General features: G+C 49.6%; 1 protein-coding gene across 1 annotated transcript in view; it reads left to right on the top strand.

Annotated features, from left to right (window-relative positions):
* LOC126535346 (epoxide hydrolase 4-like) overlaps nt 1-15,523 on the top strand; it is a 54,102-nt gene that overhangs the window by 24,057 nt on the left and 14,522 nt on the right. The window contains exon 5 of the mRNA XM_050182236.3: nt 4,596-4,732. Coding sequence (XP_050038193.1) covers nt 4,596-4,732 — 137 coding nt within the window. The remainder of the gene's footprint in view (nt 1-4,595; nt 4,733-15,523) is intronic.

Genomic DNA, 15,523 nt, shown 5'->3' with positions numbered 1-15,523 from the left:
TAACTCCCACGAAAGCGAGTGCAGATTTCTATTTCGGCGTACCTAATGCTTGACATGCTGTTTAGAGAAATAAATGAGTCTTTTATTTTTCACAGCCTACGTTCTACAACAAAGCGATTTTTTTATTGCAAGTGGCAAATTTGGTTTCAGAGCTACAAAGTTATGTTCGGCAGCTATTTTTTACGGTAGTCTCGATATAGCAATGATTGGTTATAACAGTACATTTTTCTTTCTTGATATCATTATAAGTGAACTGCGCTGTACTAGAACTGTGCTGTAATTGGTGCTGGCATACTAATTTGGCATTCCCTTCGGCAAAAGTAGAGCATACTTCATATCTTAATTTCCATTGTCAAGAACCTGTGAGTTGCAGCGGAGCACCAGCACTGTGCGTGCCGTGCTTGCGCATTAAGTATGCGCCACCCAGCTTTATTTTTCTCTTCTTTCTCAGCCGGCAACAAGATGCTCGCCAAGAGCACCAACCTTCGTGTTGCCGCGTTGCGGCGTCGGTGGGCGCTACGGGGACCCCCGCCCAAATGGAACAGCGAAATGTACATGACTCACTACGGTGGTCTGGCTTGGGAGTGCAGCAGTGGATAAGGTTTTAGTGGCGGTAGCTTGAGAAATATGGCCCCAACGATTGCTGCACCATGGAGGGCACAGTGGTGATGCCATTCGTGCTCTAAGCTGCAGATGCTGCACGATAGGTGTGCATGGATGGTCGACTTCAGAGTGGTGCGAGGAATGCGGCGGCCTCAATGAAATCGCCTTAATTTGGGCTGGTCAAGGGATGGAGGTCACGGTGGGGACCTTGGAGCTTCCGAGGCGCCTGACAGCAGTATCGAATCGGGCGCCTCCTGATGTTGCGAATGAGGTGACAAGCTCATGAAAATGGGACCGGGCTTGCTCGATTGTGGTTAGCAGGTTGCCATCGTCTAAAGGTTAGTCAAACCTGTGAGCAAAAGTTTGGTGTTGGTGTCGGGCACTTTCGAAGTATGTGATAGCAGCATCTGGCCTGGCACCTGTGGAAAATGGGGTGGATGTAGCGACGAAAGGTAGGGAAGCAGTGGTGCTGTTGGCTGCACTGGGCACAAGTTTTCTGATGCTGAGTACCGTAAGTCAAGGAGGCATCTTTGCAAGCAAACATCAAGGCAGTGTCTTTTGGGCATGCAAGCCGAGACACTGCATGTGCACTGCGAGTGGGGCCAGGAGAAAAGGGTGCTACGGAAAGCACACTGATGTATCTAGGAAGTGCAGTGCACGTGATAGCTGGCAGAACAGGCTGCGTCTCGCCAGCCGCCAAGGCACAGCTCGTAGCTGTGTCATCTTCACGGCTTGGACTGGAGACCTCTTGTAGCTTGGGCGCAGTGCATGCCGACGCTTTAGTACGCTCGGGCGTGGGTACAAGGTGGTCGTTGCTGGGAAGTAGTGGGCTCCACGGTTGTGTAATTGATGGGGCGAACAGCGAGGCGGGAGGTTGGTAGTGATCCTGGAATGAACAAGACGCGGGAGGTGCAGTTGTCATATTGTCTCCCCACAGTGGCTCCTGTGGGTGGAAGGTTTGCGAGCAGTGGAGCCGGTCTCACCACGCGTCAATGCCAAAGTGAACGACATAGTTTGAGCCACTCCTTCAGAAGTATCAGTTGTTGAAGAAGACTCTAACATGCTGTGTAGTTGCCAGGGAAGTAGCTTGCCAAAGTGTTTAAAGAAAGTTATCTTAAGGCTTTCGTACATGTTCTGGTCTGGTGGTCGAAGGTCAAGACAAGAGAAGACGTCGGTGTGAATTTTTCACTTGAGGAGCAGGTGCTGCCATAGCTGCAATAACATGCCATTTACGTACAGCTGTGTGTCTACCTGCGCGAACCACACAATAGGGCTGTGCGGACGGTAGGGCTGCAGTTGCAAATGCCCAGAGCCGTTGAGCTTTGGTGGGCGCCAGCTCTTCTTCCAGCTGGTTCAGGGTTACAGGCAGGGCTTTGTAGATGGCGCTGCTGAACCGGTCCTTGTTAGTGCTCTGATTATTACGTTCGGGTCACCACCTTTGGGAACTGAGGGGTCGCAATGGAACGCCAGAACAAAGACCAACGTAGTGGGCTTCTAGAACCGAACTGCACGTGCCGTGCTTGTGTATCGAGCACATGCTGCCCAACTTTATTTTTCTCCTCTTTCCCATCTGGCACCAAGACACCAGCTGACAGCACCGACCTGAACGACACCGTATTGCGGTGTCTGTGAGCGCAACACTGATTACTGATACCTTCCTAGATTCTTGTTATGCAATGCCAGTGGACTTATGAGCATGTGCAGCACAGTATTTTCTGAAGTTTGTAAGTATTAAATTTTCTAATATTTGTGTTGATATTTGATGATGATGACTGCAGCAGACTGGAACGACCTACCCAACGACATTGCAGCCATCACGTGCTCATCCAACTTTGCCAATAACGTTACCAGTCATATTTCGTTGTGTTAACACTTGCTCACCAAAATATATGTACCCACCCCTTATGTAATACCCCTCGTGGGTCTTTAAGGTAATAAAATGAAATGAAATTAGGATTTTTTTCTTGATTTTATTCAAAATCTACTATTCGGTATTCACGCACCCCTACTAATAAAGGAGAAAATTAATTTTGCAAGAAATTCCCATGGCGGAATTTCCATATAAGGGAAAGCTGCTTTCAGGTTGTAACTCGCCATTTGATACATAGGAGGCAATATTATGAAAGCTAGAGAGAATGCTTTCTACTGCTGTCATCACCAGCAAAGAAATAGTAGGTCACTTAAGAAAAGAAGATATAGGTTCGTGTCATGCTTTTCTACTTGACATTAAGTCTCGTACATTTATGACAAAATATGATGTAAGGACGTGCTTGTTACTTGGAAGGTATTGCAGATTTTAACCTATTTGCCACTGAACGGGCTAAGTAACTCATTTCTATGACAGGCGGCCACAGTGCAGTGCTTGCACTCCTGCCAAAAGCATGGTACGTCGCATACTGGAAGGACAAGGCTGCATTATGTGGGATTTGACATAAACCTACGTCTACAAGTTGCAGTTGTCATACATGAAGCAGTTATTCTTTAGGAAATAGGGGTGTGTGAATATTGAATGTAATCGAATTGAACAGTGAACTTTTCGATAATTCATTTTGCAAATCAAATATCTAGATTTTTTTTTTTTTCTTTAGAATACCTATTCTATATATTCGGTGTAGAGACCCATACAGTGCCACATGTTGTGCCCCTCGTGTTCGCTGCCTGTGCGAGTCACGTCATGCTACACGGAGGTGTGAAAAATTAGACGTCTGTTCGATTTGCCTGCACCATCCGAACCAGTTTATGAGGTGTTGCACCCTAGCATTATTTCAGCAGTGTAGCAATGGCACCCACTGAACGATGCCGTTCACTTGAAAAGGTTCACGAAAGGTGCAGGGTGGGTTCACGATTTTGCTGCATCATCTCTGTTGTCGGTGGTGACTTGGTGCAGGCGTACAGGTGCAAAGGTGCAGCGCAGCAGACGACGCAGCACGCAGGTGCAAGCGCTGTCAACTCCCCACTTATGCACATCTGATGTGTCTGTGCGAGTGTTGGCTGTATTTACTCCTCAGATGCTGATCATGCCTGCAGTTCGAGACTGTCACACCTGCGCACTCGGTGTACGTTAGTCGTCCAAAACATAACAGCTGCACTGCATCTGCACCTTGGCATTCATTTCGAGTGTTGCATTGTGCTTGCATCACAGAAATCAAGCTGCATAATGTCCCAATTTCTCGTGCACCGCGATGAACTCGTTCAGAGTGGTGCAGGCAAATCAAACGGACCTTAGTGCGTTCACTTCACTAGTGCATTCACTAGTGCATTCAGTGGTTTTGGCATGTAAAACTCCAGAATTCAATTCAATTGTACACCCCAATGGGGATATATTGCAGTAAATGGCAAATGTACACAACGAAGTAATGAAAGCTCCCCCTTGAACTTAGTTATAATGACGTTTGAGTGTGTTTATTCCTTCAGAACTCTGTTTTTGTTAATTTTGTTGATTAATGTAAAAGAAAATGGCGGTCAAGGTTAGAATATTTATTTCGCACCAGAACCCCATTGCTGGTGCATCAGTGCTATGTCACGAATATTGAAGTGCCTTTTTGTATTTGCACTGTTGTAGATCAGTAAATGTTCTAAAGACTTGGCTATGTTGAGTCTTTGACTTCTGTAAAATGCAGTCTTTACTGATTAAAAATTAACTGGGCCCGAGCAGGTGTCATCAAAATCAATGATGTCACTGAAAGCTGGTTTGGGAACTTGCCAGCTATCTTTCGTTTTTGACTTTTCTGCCTTTTCAAGCTTGCTCTCACAATGAGAGTTTTGCTATTGCAGGGGCATAATTTACATTACGGTAATATACCTTGTACAACGGCCAGTGTCCATTTCAAAGTTGGGAGTGTAATTTCACACTACACAGTGAATACGTGGTGAGCTCTTCAATCACTTATTAGCCCATTCATGACCAGCATCCATCTCTGGGCGAGGCACTGTTGTTGGTCCTCCAGGGAAACGCCCAACCTTTGGTCCACCTGCTCTGTTCTTTCTTTCAGGTACATGGTGACCTTCCAGAGCCCCAAACTGCCCGAAGCCGTGCTCAAGGCAAACGACTTCGAGCTCATCGACAAAGCTCTTGGGCCATCGCAGGTGGACGTCAAGGAGGTTGCGAAGTATTCCCTCTCACGGCCAGGTACAGCACGCTCAGTCATCGTTGATATTTTCCTTTCTCAACTAAGACTCTGCAGCACAGTGAAAAAATGTAACTGCAATGTTTCAATGATTCGAGAATATCCTGCGGAGTTTCATTACTCTGTATCATATCATTTCTACATTTCAGTTAAAACCTAAGGTAATTTTTCATATACTTTCCTTGCCTTTATTATCTTTTAGCTTTATAAATGGTTGTGACTAATGAAAATCGGGCACCTGGGTTCACCTTCCGTTCATTTCATAGTGGGCTCCTCTACTCCAGGAGGTTTTGTGCCTTCAAGTAGCATGCAGTGGTTCATTGGCCACTTGCCCGTCCCTAATTTCATACATACTGTTAAACCTAGATATAACGAAGTTGATAAAATCAGCACTTTGCCTTCTTATACCAAAATTTCTTTATATTGAAATTTATTTCTTTATGCAGACAAGTACATTTTCTGATAGATAGAGGAAGAGGCCATAAAAATTTCTGGATAATTGGGCAGTCAGGAAAAGGAAACTTCAGTGACAAAAAAAAAAATCACTTTGTTGAATTTGTAAGTTGGTGACGAAAGATACGGTTTCATGCCATTTCGACGATATCTTCACATTAGCGGTACCAAGTAAAGCCTGCAAAGCTTTCATGTCTACTCCGTCGCCAAGGCTTGTAGTGTTGCCCATAGCGGGACGGCGCTATCAACTGACTGATCTCCACATAGTCTGACCAATGCATCATCAAAACCGGTTAGGCACCACAAAGAACGTTTCGCTTTAAGATCGCATGAAATCAAGACGAGTCACAACTTGTTGCTCCTGGCCCGTGTTCCGTTCTAAATTTGCAACATTCTGCATGTGTGTCATGTCTGAGAAATCAAGCAAGATCTGGCTTGGTGTTCGAAATTACATTAGCTGGTATGCATTGTTTACTATAGTGTTTGTTCCATGAGTAAAAAATTCGGCAGCACATTACACACCTGTAACACGTGAAGGCAAATGCACGCCTGTAACACATGAAGGCAAAAGCATGCTGCACACTTGTAATGCGCCATCTCGCATCATCGCGTTCCTGCTTTCACAGTTCGGCTTCTTCGGCTCGTTATCGACGCTTAGCTGCGGCATCGCATCGTATAGCGGACCACACTCAGGCCGACGACGTTTCTCTTCGAGTTTACATTGCATCTGTCAGCAGGGGATTGAAACAGGCTGTTCTGTGTGCTGTGTAGGTGATTTCAGTGAATGTAAGCACCGTTCGCTTTAGTTTACAGAGCGCTTATAGCCTCAGCCTTATGGGGGTATGAGCCATTGCATTTCTTGTTTGCTTACGGGGGTATGAGCCATTGAGATCACTTTTGTTTTGTACCATTCGACTAGACGGCACGTTTCTGTACGTTGTATGCATTATTCCAGTGAATGTAAACACTGTACGCTTAACCTTGATGAGTGCTTGTTGCCTCTGCATAATAAGAGGGATGAGCCATTTCATTTTTTGCTTGCTTAGGGAGGTATGAGTGGTTGCTGACGACGATAATTTTTTGTACCACTGGACTGGACAATGCACTTTTTTAAGGGTTGTCGGAGGTATGCGCCACTTAAGGCTTTCGCTTAAATGTCTGTTTTGCTTGAAAGGCATAGCATTGATAATAACAGCAAAGTATTAGACAACTACTGAATATTTGTAGTAGTATTGTCACGTGGGGGTGACGTTAAGAACATAGTAGCAATACTGTGAAAGGCAAAACTAGATTTTATTGGGCGAACCTGTGCCCACAAAACAGGCTACACTTATAGCACAACGAAAGCGGCGAACACAGTCGGCGATCGTCGGAAATCTGATTAGAGGGTCAAGCGCGTCGGCTTTTATACTGCAGTCGTCGAATGTTCCAGACTAATCATTGGGACCCGCGTGCCTTCCACAAAGTTCTACACCATTCGCGTCACGCGATGAAATCTGATAACACAAGGTTAGGCGACAACAGACAGCCGGGTAGAAGCATCGATAACTTTCCAGAAACTTCGGATGCATGCAGGCGCGTCCCGCGCTGTGCGATAACACTTGTTAGGCGGCCAAACGTGTCGCCCGATAACGACAAGTATACGTGTCAATACCCCCCTCTTAAAAAGCATTGACCCGATGCTGCATACAAACGAAAGTATAAAGAAAACACCCGTAGCAAAGAAAACAAAATAAGGAAGTTCGTCAGCGCGCGTAAAAGGGTTTCAGACGCACCACGTGAACCACTTCAGATCGTGCGCGGCGCCGCTGTGAATGCGAAATTCCGTCTGGCACGACCTCATAGTCCAGTGCGCCAATACGTCGAATGACCTTGTAGGGTCCGAAATAGCGGCGCAATAGTTTCTCACTCAGACCTCGTCGGCGTATCGGTGTCCAAACCCAAACACGATCGCCGGGCTGGTACTCGACGAAGCGTCGTCGGAGGTTGTAGTGTCGGCTGTCGGTCCTCTGTTGGTTTTTGATCCGTAGGCGGGCGAGCTGTCGGGCTTCTTCGGCGCGCTGCAGATAGCTAGCGACATCAACATTGTCTTCGTCAGTGACGTGGGGCAGCATGGCGTCGAGCGTCGTCGTCGGGTTCCTGCCGTAAACCAGCTTAAACGGCGTGATCTCTGTTGTTTCTTGCACCGCCGTGTTGTAAGCAAAGGTTACATACGGCAGGACCGCGTCCCACGTCTTGTGCTCGACGTCGACGTACATTGCTAGCATGTCGGCGAGGGTCTTATTCAGGCGTTCCGTGAGACCATTGGTCTGCGGATGGTAGGCAGTTGTCCTCCTGTGGCTTGTCTGGCTGTACTGCAGAATGGCTTGGACGAGTTCTGCTGTAAAAGCCGTTCCTCTGTCGGTGATGAGGACTTCTGGGGCACCATGTCGCAGCAGGATGTTCTCGACGAAAAATTTCGCCACTTCGGCTGCGCTGCCTTTTGGTAGAGCTTTAGTTTCAGCAAAGCGGGTGAGATAGTCCGTCGCCACAACGATCCACTTATTCCCGGATGTTGACATCGGAAACGGTCCCAACAAATCTATCCCCATCTGCTGGAATGGTCGGCGAGGAGGTTCGATCGGCTGTAGTAATCCTGCTGGCCTTGTCGGTGGTGTCTTGCGTCGCTGACACTCTCGGCATGTCTTGACGTAATGGGCGACGTCGGCGGTCAGACGCGGCCAGTAATACCTTTCCTGTATTCTCGACAGCGTCCGGGAGAATCCGAGGTGCCCAGCAGTTGGATCGTCGTGTAGGGCGTGCAGTATTTCTGGACGCAGCGCTGACGGTACAACAAGAAGGTAGCTGGCGCGGACTGGTGAGAAGTTCTTTTTCACGAGCAGGTTGTTTTGTAGCGTGAACGAAGACAATCCACGCTTAAATGCCCTAGGGACAACGTCGGTGTGTCCTTCCAAATACTCGACTAGGGCTTTTACCTCCGCGTCTCCTCGTTGTTGTTGGGCGAAGTCTGCCGCGCTTATTATTCCAAGGAAGGCGTCGTCATCCTCGTCATCTTGCGGCGGCGGGTCAATGGGGGCACGTTATAGGCAATCAGCATCTGAGTGTTTTCGTCCAGACTTGTATGTTACAGTGATGTCGTATTCTTGTAGTCTGAGGCTCCACCGTGCCAGCCGTCCTGAAGGGTCCTTTAAGTTAGCTAGCCAACACAACGCGTGATGGTCGCTGACCACTTTGAATGGCCTGCCATATAGGTAAGGGCGAAATTTCGCTGTAGCCCAAACGATGGCGAGGCATTCCTTTTCAGTTGTAGAATAATTGCCTTCCGCTTTTGACAACGACCGGCTAGCGTAAGCTATCACGGGTTCATGTCCATCTTTTCTCTGGACTAGGACGGCACCGAGGCCTAGGCTACTGGCGTCAGTGTGGATTTCGGTATCGGCGTGCTCGTCGAAGTGCGCAAGTACGGGCGGCGACTGCATGTGTCGTTTTAGTTCTTGAAATGCGTCGGCCTGCGGCGTTTCCCATTTGAACTCGACGTCACATTTAGTTAGCTGTGTCAGCGGCTCAGCGATGCGTGAAAAGTCCTTGACAAATCGCCTGTAGTAGGCACACATGCCAAGAAATCTACGCACTGCCTTCTTGTCGGTGGGCTGCGGGAACTTCGTGATGGCAGCTGTCTTCTGCGGGTCAGGGCAAACTCCAGACTTGCTGATGACGTGACCTAGGAACAGAAGCTCATCGTAAGCGAAGCGGCACTTTTCTGGTTTCAGAGTGAGCCCTGATGACTTGATGGCCTCTAGTACTGTGGCAAGCCGCCTAAGGTGATCGTTGAAATTGCTGGCGAATACAACGACGTCATCCAAGTAAACGAGACATGTCTGCCACTTCAGTCCTGCTAAAACCGTGTCCATCACGCGCTGGAACGTTGCAGGCGCCGAGCACAGTCCAAATGGCATAACCTTGAACTCGTAGAGGCCGTCTGGGGTGATGAAGGCGGTCTTTTCACGATCTCTTTCGTCGACTTCTGTTTGCCAATAGCCAGACTTGAGGTCCATCGAGGAGAAGTATTTAGCGTTGCAGAGCCGATCCTATGCGTCGTCTATCCATGGGAGGGGGTATACGTCCTTCTTCGTGATCTTGTTCAGACGACGATAATCGACGCAGAAACGTAGGGTTCCGTCCTTTTTCTTCACCAGTACAACAGGGGGTGCCCACGGGCTTTTCGACGGCTGGATGATGTCGTCGCGCAGCATTTCGTCGACTTGTTCTCTTATAGCTTCTCGTTCTCGCGGCGAAACTCGGTAAGGGCTCTGGCGGAGTGGTCGAGCGTACTCCTCGGTGATTATGCGATGCTTGGCGACTGGTGTATGTCGAATCCTCGATGACGTCGAAAAGCAGCCTTTGTATCGTCGGAGCAGACTTCTGAGCTGCTGTTGCTTAATCACGGGGAGACTTGGCTTAATGTCGTAGTCTGGTTCGGGAATTATGGTCATCGGGGTAGATGCGGCGGAATCCGAGAGGACAAACGCATTACTGGTTTCCAGAATTTCCTCGATGTACGCGATCGTCGTGCCCTTGTTGATGTGCTTGAACTCCTCGCTGAAGTTTGTCAGCAACACTTCAGTTTTCCCTCGATGCATTCGAGCGATCCCTCTTGCGACGCAAATTTCACGGTCTAGCAGTAGATGCTGGTCGCCTTCGATGACACCTTCTACGTCAGCGGGTATTTCGGTGCCGACCGAAATAACAATGCTGGAGCGAGGCGGGATATTTACTTGATCTTCGAGCACACTCAAGGCGTGGTGACTACGAGGGCTCTCCGGCGGTATCGCTTTATCTTCCGACAGCGTTATTGACTTCGACTTCAGGTCGATGATTTCGCCGTGTTGGTTCAGGAAGTCCATACCGAGAATGACGTCTCGTGAACACTGTTGGAGGATAACGAAGGTGGCAGGGTAAGTCCGGTCATGAATGGTTATTCTTGCCGTGCAGATTCCAGTCGGCGTAATCAGGTGTCCTCCAGCGGTGCGAATTTGAGGGCCTTCCCATGCAGTCTTAACCTTCTTCAACTGGTCGGCGATGTGTCCACTCATGCCGGAGTAATCAGCACCTGTGTCCACTAAGGCGGTAACAGCGTGGCCGTCGAGAAGCACGTCGAGGTCGGTGGTTCTTTGTCTGGCGTTGCAGTTAGGCCTTGGCGTCGGATCACGGCTGCGTTGTGTTGAACTGAAGCTGGAACGTCGCGTCGTCAAGTCGTCTTTCGTCGGTATAGTCTTGGCTTCCTGACTTCGTCGGGACGGCGGCGGGTCCTTATTATGTCGTTGAGGTGGTCTCTTCGTCGTTTTCGTCGGTGGCGGAGGATCTTCGTCAGTTCGACGAACAGCAACTGCACCTCCATCGGTTGCTGCTTCTAGTTTTCCGGATATGAACTCGTAGAGCGGCCCCGGGCTTGGCCGGTGTATGGTCGGCGCTGCGGGGACAGGTAGCGGCCTGGTGACGGCGAACGGTATGGCCGTCGAGGGCTCCACTGAGTAGTGGCGAGGTAATCGGCGATGTCACGTGGGCGCTCGCCAAGCTGTGGACGCGGCGCGTTGACGGCGAACCCTCTCAGTCCCAAGTCGCGGTATGGGCATCGGCGGTACACATGGCCGGCTTCTCCGCAGTGATAGCAGAGCGGGCGGTGGTCGGGGGCTCGCCAAATGTCCGTCTTCCTCGCATAGGTGCGGTGGGCGACGGGTGGTCGTGCTGGTGGCGGCGGCGGCGGACGACGGAATTGCGGTGTTACAGGGCCCTGGCGCTGGCGCGGAGGGGGGCCTTGACGGCGTGCGATGGCGGCGTAGGTCATTGCTTCTGGCTTGGGCTGTGGTGATTCTGGTTGCACCTCAGGAACTCCAAGCGATCGGTGCACCTCTTCTTTCACGATGTCGGCGATTGAGGCCACTTGAGGCTGCGATGAAGGCAAGACCTTGCGCAGTTCTTCGCGCACAATGGCCCTGATGGTCTCGCGCAGATCGTCCGTGGCCAGTGATTGAATTCCTGCGTAGTGGGTAGAGCTTGTACGGCGGTTGAATTGCCGGTTCCGCATTTCGAGTGTCTTCTCGATGCTGGTGGCCTCGCGAAGGAACTCTTCTACGGTCTTCGGTGGGCTTCGTATCATTGCGCCGAAAAGTTCTTCCTTCACACCACGCATGAGAAGGCGGACTTTCTTCTCCTCGGGCATATCCGGGTCGGCGTGGCGGAACAGACGGTTCATTTCTTCCGTGAAGATGGCAACGTTCTCGTTAGGTAGCTGTACTCGGGCGTCCAGCATGGCTTCGGCCCTTTCCTTGCGCACGACGCTCGTAAAGGTGCGCAGGAAGCCGCTACGGAAGAGGTCCCATGTCGTCAAGGTCGACTCCCGGTTCTCAAACCACGTTCTGGCGGCATCTTCTAAGGCAAAGTATACATGCCGCAGCTTGTCGTCGGAGTCCCAGTTAAAAGTCGTGATTCGCTCGTAGGTCTCCAGCCAGGATTCTGGGTCTTCAGTCGCTGCTCCATGGAAGGTCGGTGGGTCCCGAGGCTGTTGTAGGATAACGGGGGACGCTGGGGCAGCCATTGGGGTTGTTTTGACCACGATCTTCTTTGTCGACTCAGGTAGAGTCCGTGCTCTGGGGGCAGTCCTTGCAGTCTGCGGCTAGCATGCTGGTCTTGGGCGATGTTGGTTTTGTCCTCAGGCTTCGGGCTTGGATCGCGGCTTTGCGGGGGCGTTCGGTACATGAACGCACTAGCACCTCCACCAGATGTCACGTGGGGGTGACGTTAAGAACACAGTAGCAATACTGTGAAAGGCAAAACTAGATTTTACTGGGCGAACCTGTGCCCACAAAACAGGCTACACTTATAGCACAACGAAAGCGGCGAACACAGTCGGCGATCGTCGGAAATCTGATTAGAGGGTCAAGCGCGTCGGCTTTTATACTGCAGTCGTCGAATGTTCCAGACTAATCATTGGGACCCGCGTGCCTTCCACAAAGTTCTACACCATTCGCGTCACGCGATGAAATCTGATAACACAAGGTTAGGCGACAACAGACAGCCGGGTAGAAGCATCGATAACTTTCCAGAAACTTCGGATGCATGCAGGCGCGTCCCGCGCTGTGCGATAACATTTGTTAGGCGGCCAAACGTGTCGCCCGATAAAGACAAGTATACGTGTCAGTATTATCGGCCGTGTAAATTGGTGCAAACATTCACTTAAGGGGGTACACGGGTCTTGGAGACGAAAAAATCACTAAAAAGTCGATTTTTCAGTTTTGTTATTTTCGCAATATAGACGTCATCACGCGCTTGTCGACAAAAAATTTACGCGAAATAACGCGTCTTTGGGCAAAGGAACGCCCTATTTATCACGCGAGACGCTCATTTTCATCTGCAAGACGCACCGAAAACGCCCCATCTTGCGCCGCTCACAGTTTCGAAACCGATCAACGGAGCGCCGCCATTTTGGTCTCGTTCGAAAGCGTGTGCTTCCCGCTCCCTTTCCCGCTGAAAACGGGCATTCAAGGTTGCTTCAGGAGGGAGCAACCAGGCAACAACGAGAGAGACAATCCCGCCATCCTGTTGGTCCGCGACCATCACGTGACTAAATAGCGCCTTCTGATTGGAGCGCGGGAACGCCGGGCGTCCGCGCCGGCGACGCCATTTTGCCTGAACCAGTTTGTTCTTTATTCTATGCCTGAACTATCGCTCAGCGTGAACGTGATCAGTCAAGATGCCAAACCGTGCACGGAAATTCCGTACAGTGCATAAATTTGGGAAGCGTAGAAGAAAGCGCGCGGTGCAGCAAAAAGATGCACCGGAACTTCCAGTGACGTCTGACGACCTTATCGGACCGGCGGACTCGCAGACGCCGCGGAACAGCGGTGCAACTGAGGAGTTGGGTGCAGCACAACGGGAAGAGGCGATCGTGACGGCTGACGGCGTTGGCGCTCGGCATGTGCTACGGAAAACGTCGGTGCCGCTCGCGATGTCGACGGCAGACCGTGAACATACAGCGGACACCCCTGATTGCGGAGTGGCGGTCGTCACGGGCGCGTGTGCTACGGAGATGCGCACTCGGCCCGACCGCGCGAGAATTGACACGGCGTATCTCACGGCGGTGGAGCGAGATCAGATCGAGCAACAAGCACTGGAAAAAATAGCGGAACTCTCCTCAGTTTCAGCGACGGAGCGCAAGGTGAAGTGCCTAACAAGCGAGCCTCGTCTGGAAAGTGCGTCGACAAAAACGTACACCATCGTCGACCTCGACATGGTGAACTGTTTACTAAAAGTCGCTGGTTGCCGAGTGTGCCGCGGAGCGGTGACTATCGAGCGGGACTCGCGGGAGTACGGCATTGCCGTGAAGCTGAAAGTTCTGTGCAGCAACTGCGGCGAAATTGACACGAAATGGAGCTCGCAACGAGTTGGTGGCACTGCCAACTGCAATCCTTTTGAGATCAATGTTCTCGCGGCGCGTGCCGTACAGAACACGGGAAACGGGCAGACGGTGCTTAACGATATTTTTGCCGCTATCGGGGTTTCGCACAGAGGCCTTCACAACAAGACCTATCAGCACTATTTGAAATCAAAACTAAATCCAGCTGCAACAAGTGCCTGCACTGAGAATATGGCTAAGTGTGCTACTTCGGTGAAGAATGTATACCGAAGCGTGAATTTTGGAAATGCAGGTAATATTGCAGTTTCTTTTGATGGCACTTGGCACACTCGGGGACATTCATCTCGCATAGGAGTGGCCACTGTGATAGAGCTTTTTTCAGGCTATGTTTTGGACTATGTTGTCCTTTCGAATTTCTGCCTTGGCTGTGAGCTTGGCCCGAAACCAGGAACCCCAGATTATGCTCACTGGAAGTCGCAGCATTCATGCCAAAAGAACACGTCTTCCAAGGCAGGCCAGATGGAGGTGGAGGCAGCACTAATTTTATTTCAGCGCTCGCTTTCCCTTCATGGCCTGAGGTACACAACCATGCTCTCCGATGGTGACAGCAGATCATACAGTGCCATTGATGAAGCAAAAGTCTACGGCTTCATACCTGTGGAAAAGGAAGACTGCGCAAACCACGTGCAGAAACGCATGGGAACGGCGATGCGGAATCTTGTGCAGAAGCAGAAAGGGGAAAATGGTGAGCGCATCAGTGGTAAGGGCCGCCTGACGGGAGACCTCATAAATAAGCTGACAAGTTATTATGGTTGGGCGCTCAAATCACATTCGGGAAATGTGGATGAGATGCACACAGCAGTGTGGGCTACATATTACGACGTAACCTCAACGGATGAGAAGCCCAACCATAGCTTTTGTCCCCACGGCCCTTATTCATGGTGCAAATATAATGCAGCCATTGCAAAGAATGAGCCCCCCTCAAAAAGCAGATACAATCTGCCATATGCTGTAAGCGATGCACTGCAGCCAGTGTATGAGCGCCTCTCTGATAAGAAGCTCTTGAAGAGGTGCCAGAGAGTGAAGACGCAAAATGCCAATGAATCGCTGCACTCGATCATTTGGAGCCTGACGCCAAAAGAAAAGAATGCATCACTGTTTGCTGTTGAGGCTGCCGTGGCAGAAGCTGTTATGCGGTTCAACCTCGGAAGCCACCAGTCTAGCTCGCACATACTCAGTGAGCTGCACGTGCAACAAACTTGCGCAGGCAGTAGGCGAGCATCCGAGAAAGACAGCCACCGTGTGGCCAACGCAGACAGAAAGCGCACATCATCGGCAGCATTTCAGGAAGCCATCAAGAAGAGACACAAAGAAAAGCCTGCTTCGGACTATTCTCCAGGAGCATTCTGATTCATTGTAGTGGTGAATTCTATGATTTTGTCCCATAAAATGTATTTTTCACATTGCTAAATGTTTTTTGCGTTTTTCTCAGATCATGATTTTCGCACGCGCGAAGATTTGCGATGTGCACTGTGTCTCTGTTAGTTCTTCGATTTGCACGATTCTTTTTTTTCCTGAATGCTAAACAGTCGGAGAGTGCAAGAAAACTATAATATAGTATGCTAGTGCAATGCAACTTTTTCAAATCTTGCAAGAAGTAACAACAAAAAATTTTCTTCCGAGGTTGCTAATTCAAGTTTTGATAACTTTGGCTAATATGTAGATAGAGATACAAAACTTTATATGTGTACTCTTCAAACATTCAGAAACATACCCAGTTAATTTTAGGTCTCTCAGTACAATAAATTTCTTGAAAGTCACATCCCAAATTTATAATACTAAAGATTGCATATCTTTTTTTCATTAAACATAGAAAAAAACTGATTACATATTTGCAATCAGCTCACTAAACTGAATATAAGCTGTA

Source organism: Dermacentor andersoni, chromosome 7 (assembly GCF_023375885.2).
Source record: "Dermacentor andersoni chromosome 7, qqDerAnde1_hic_scaffold, whole genome shotgun sequence".
NCBI lineage: Eukaryota > Metazoa > Arthropoda > Arachnida > Ixodida > Ixodidae > Dermacentor > Dermacentor andersoni.
This window is presented reverse-complemented; position numbering and strand designations above follow the sequence as displayed.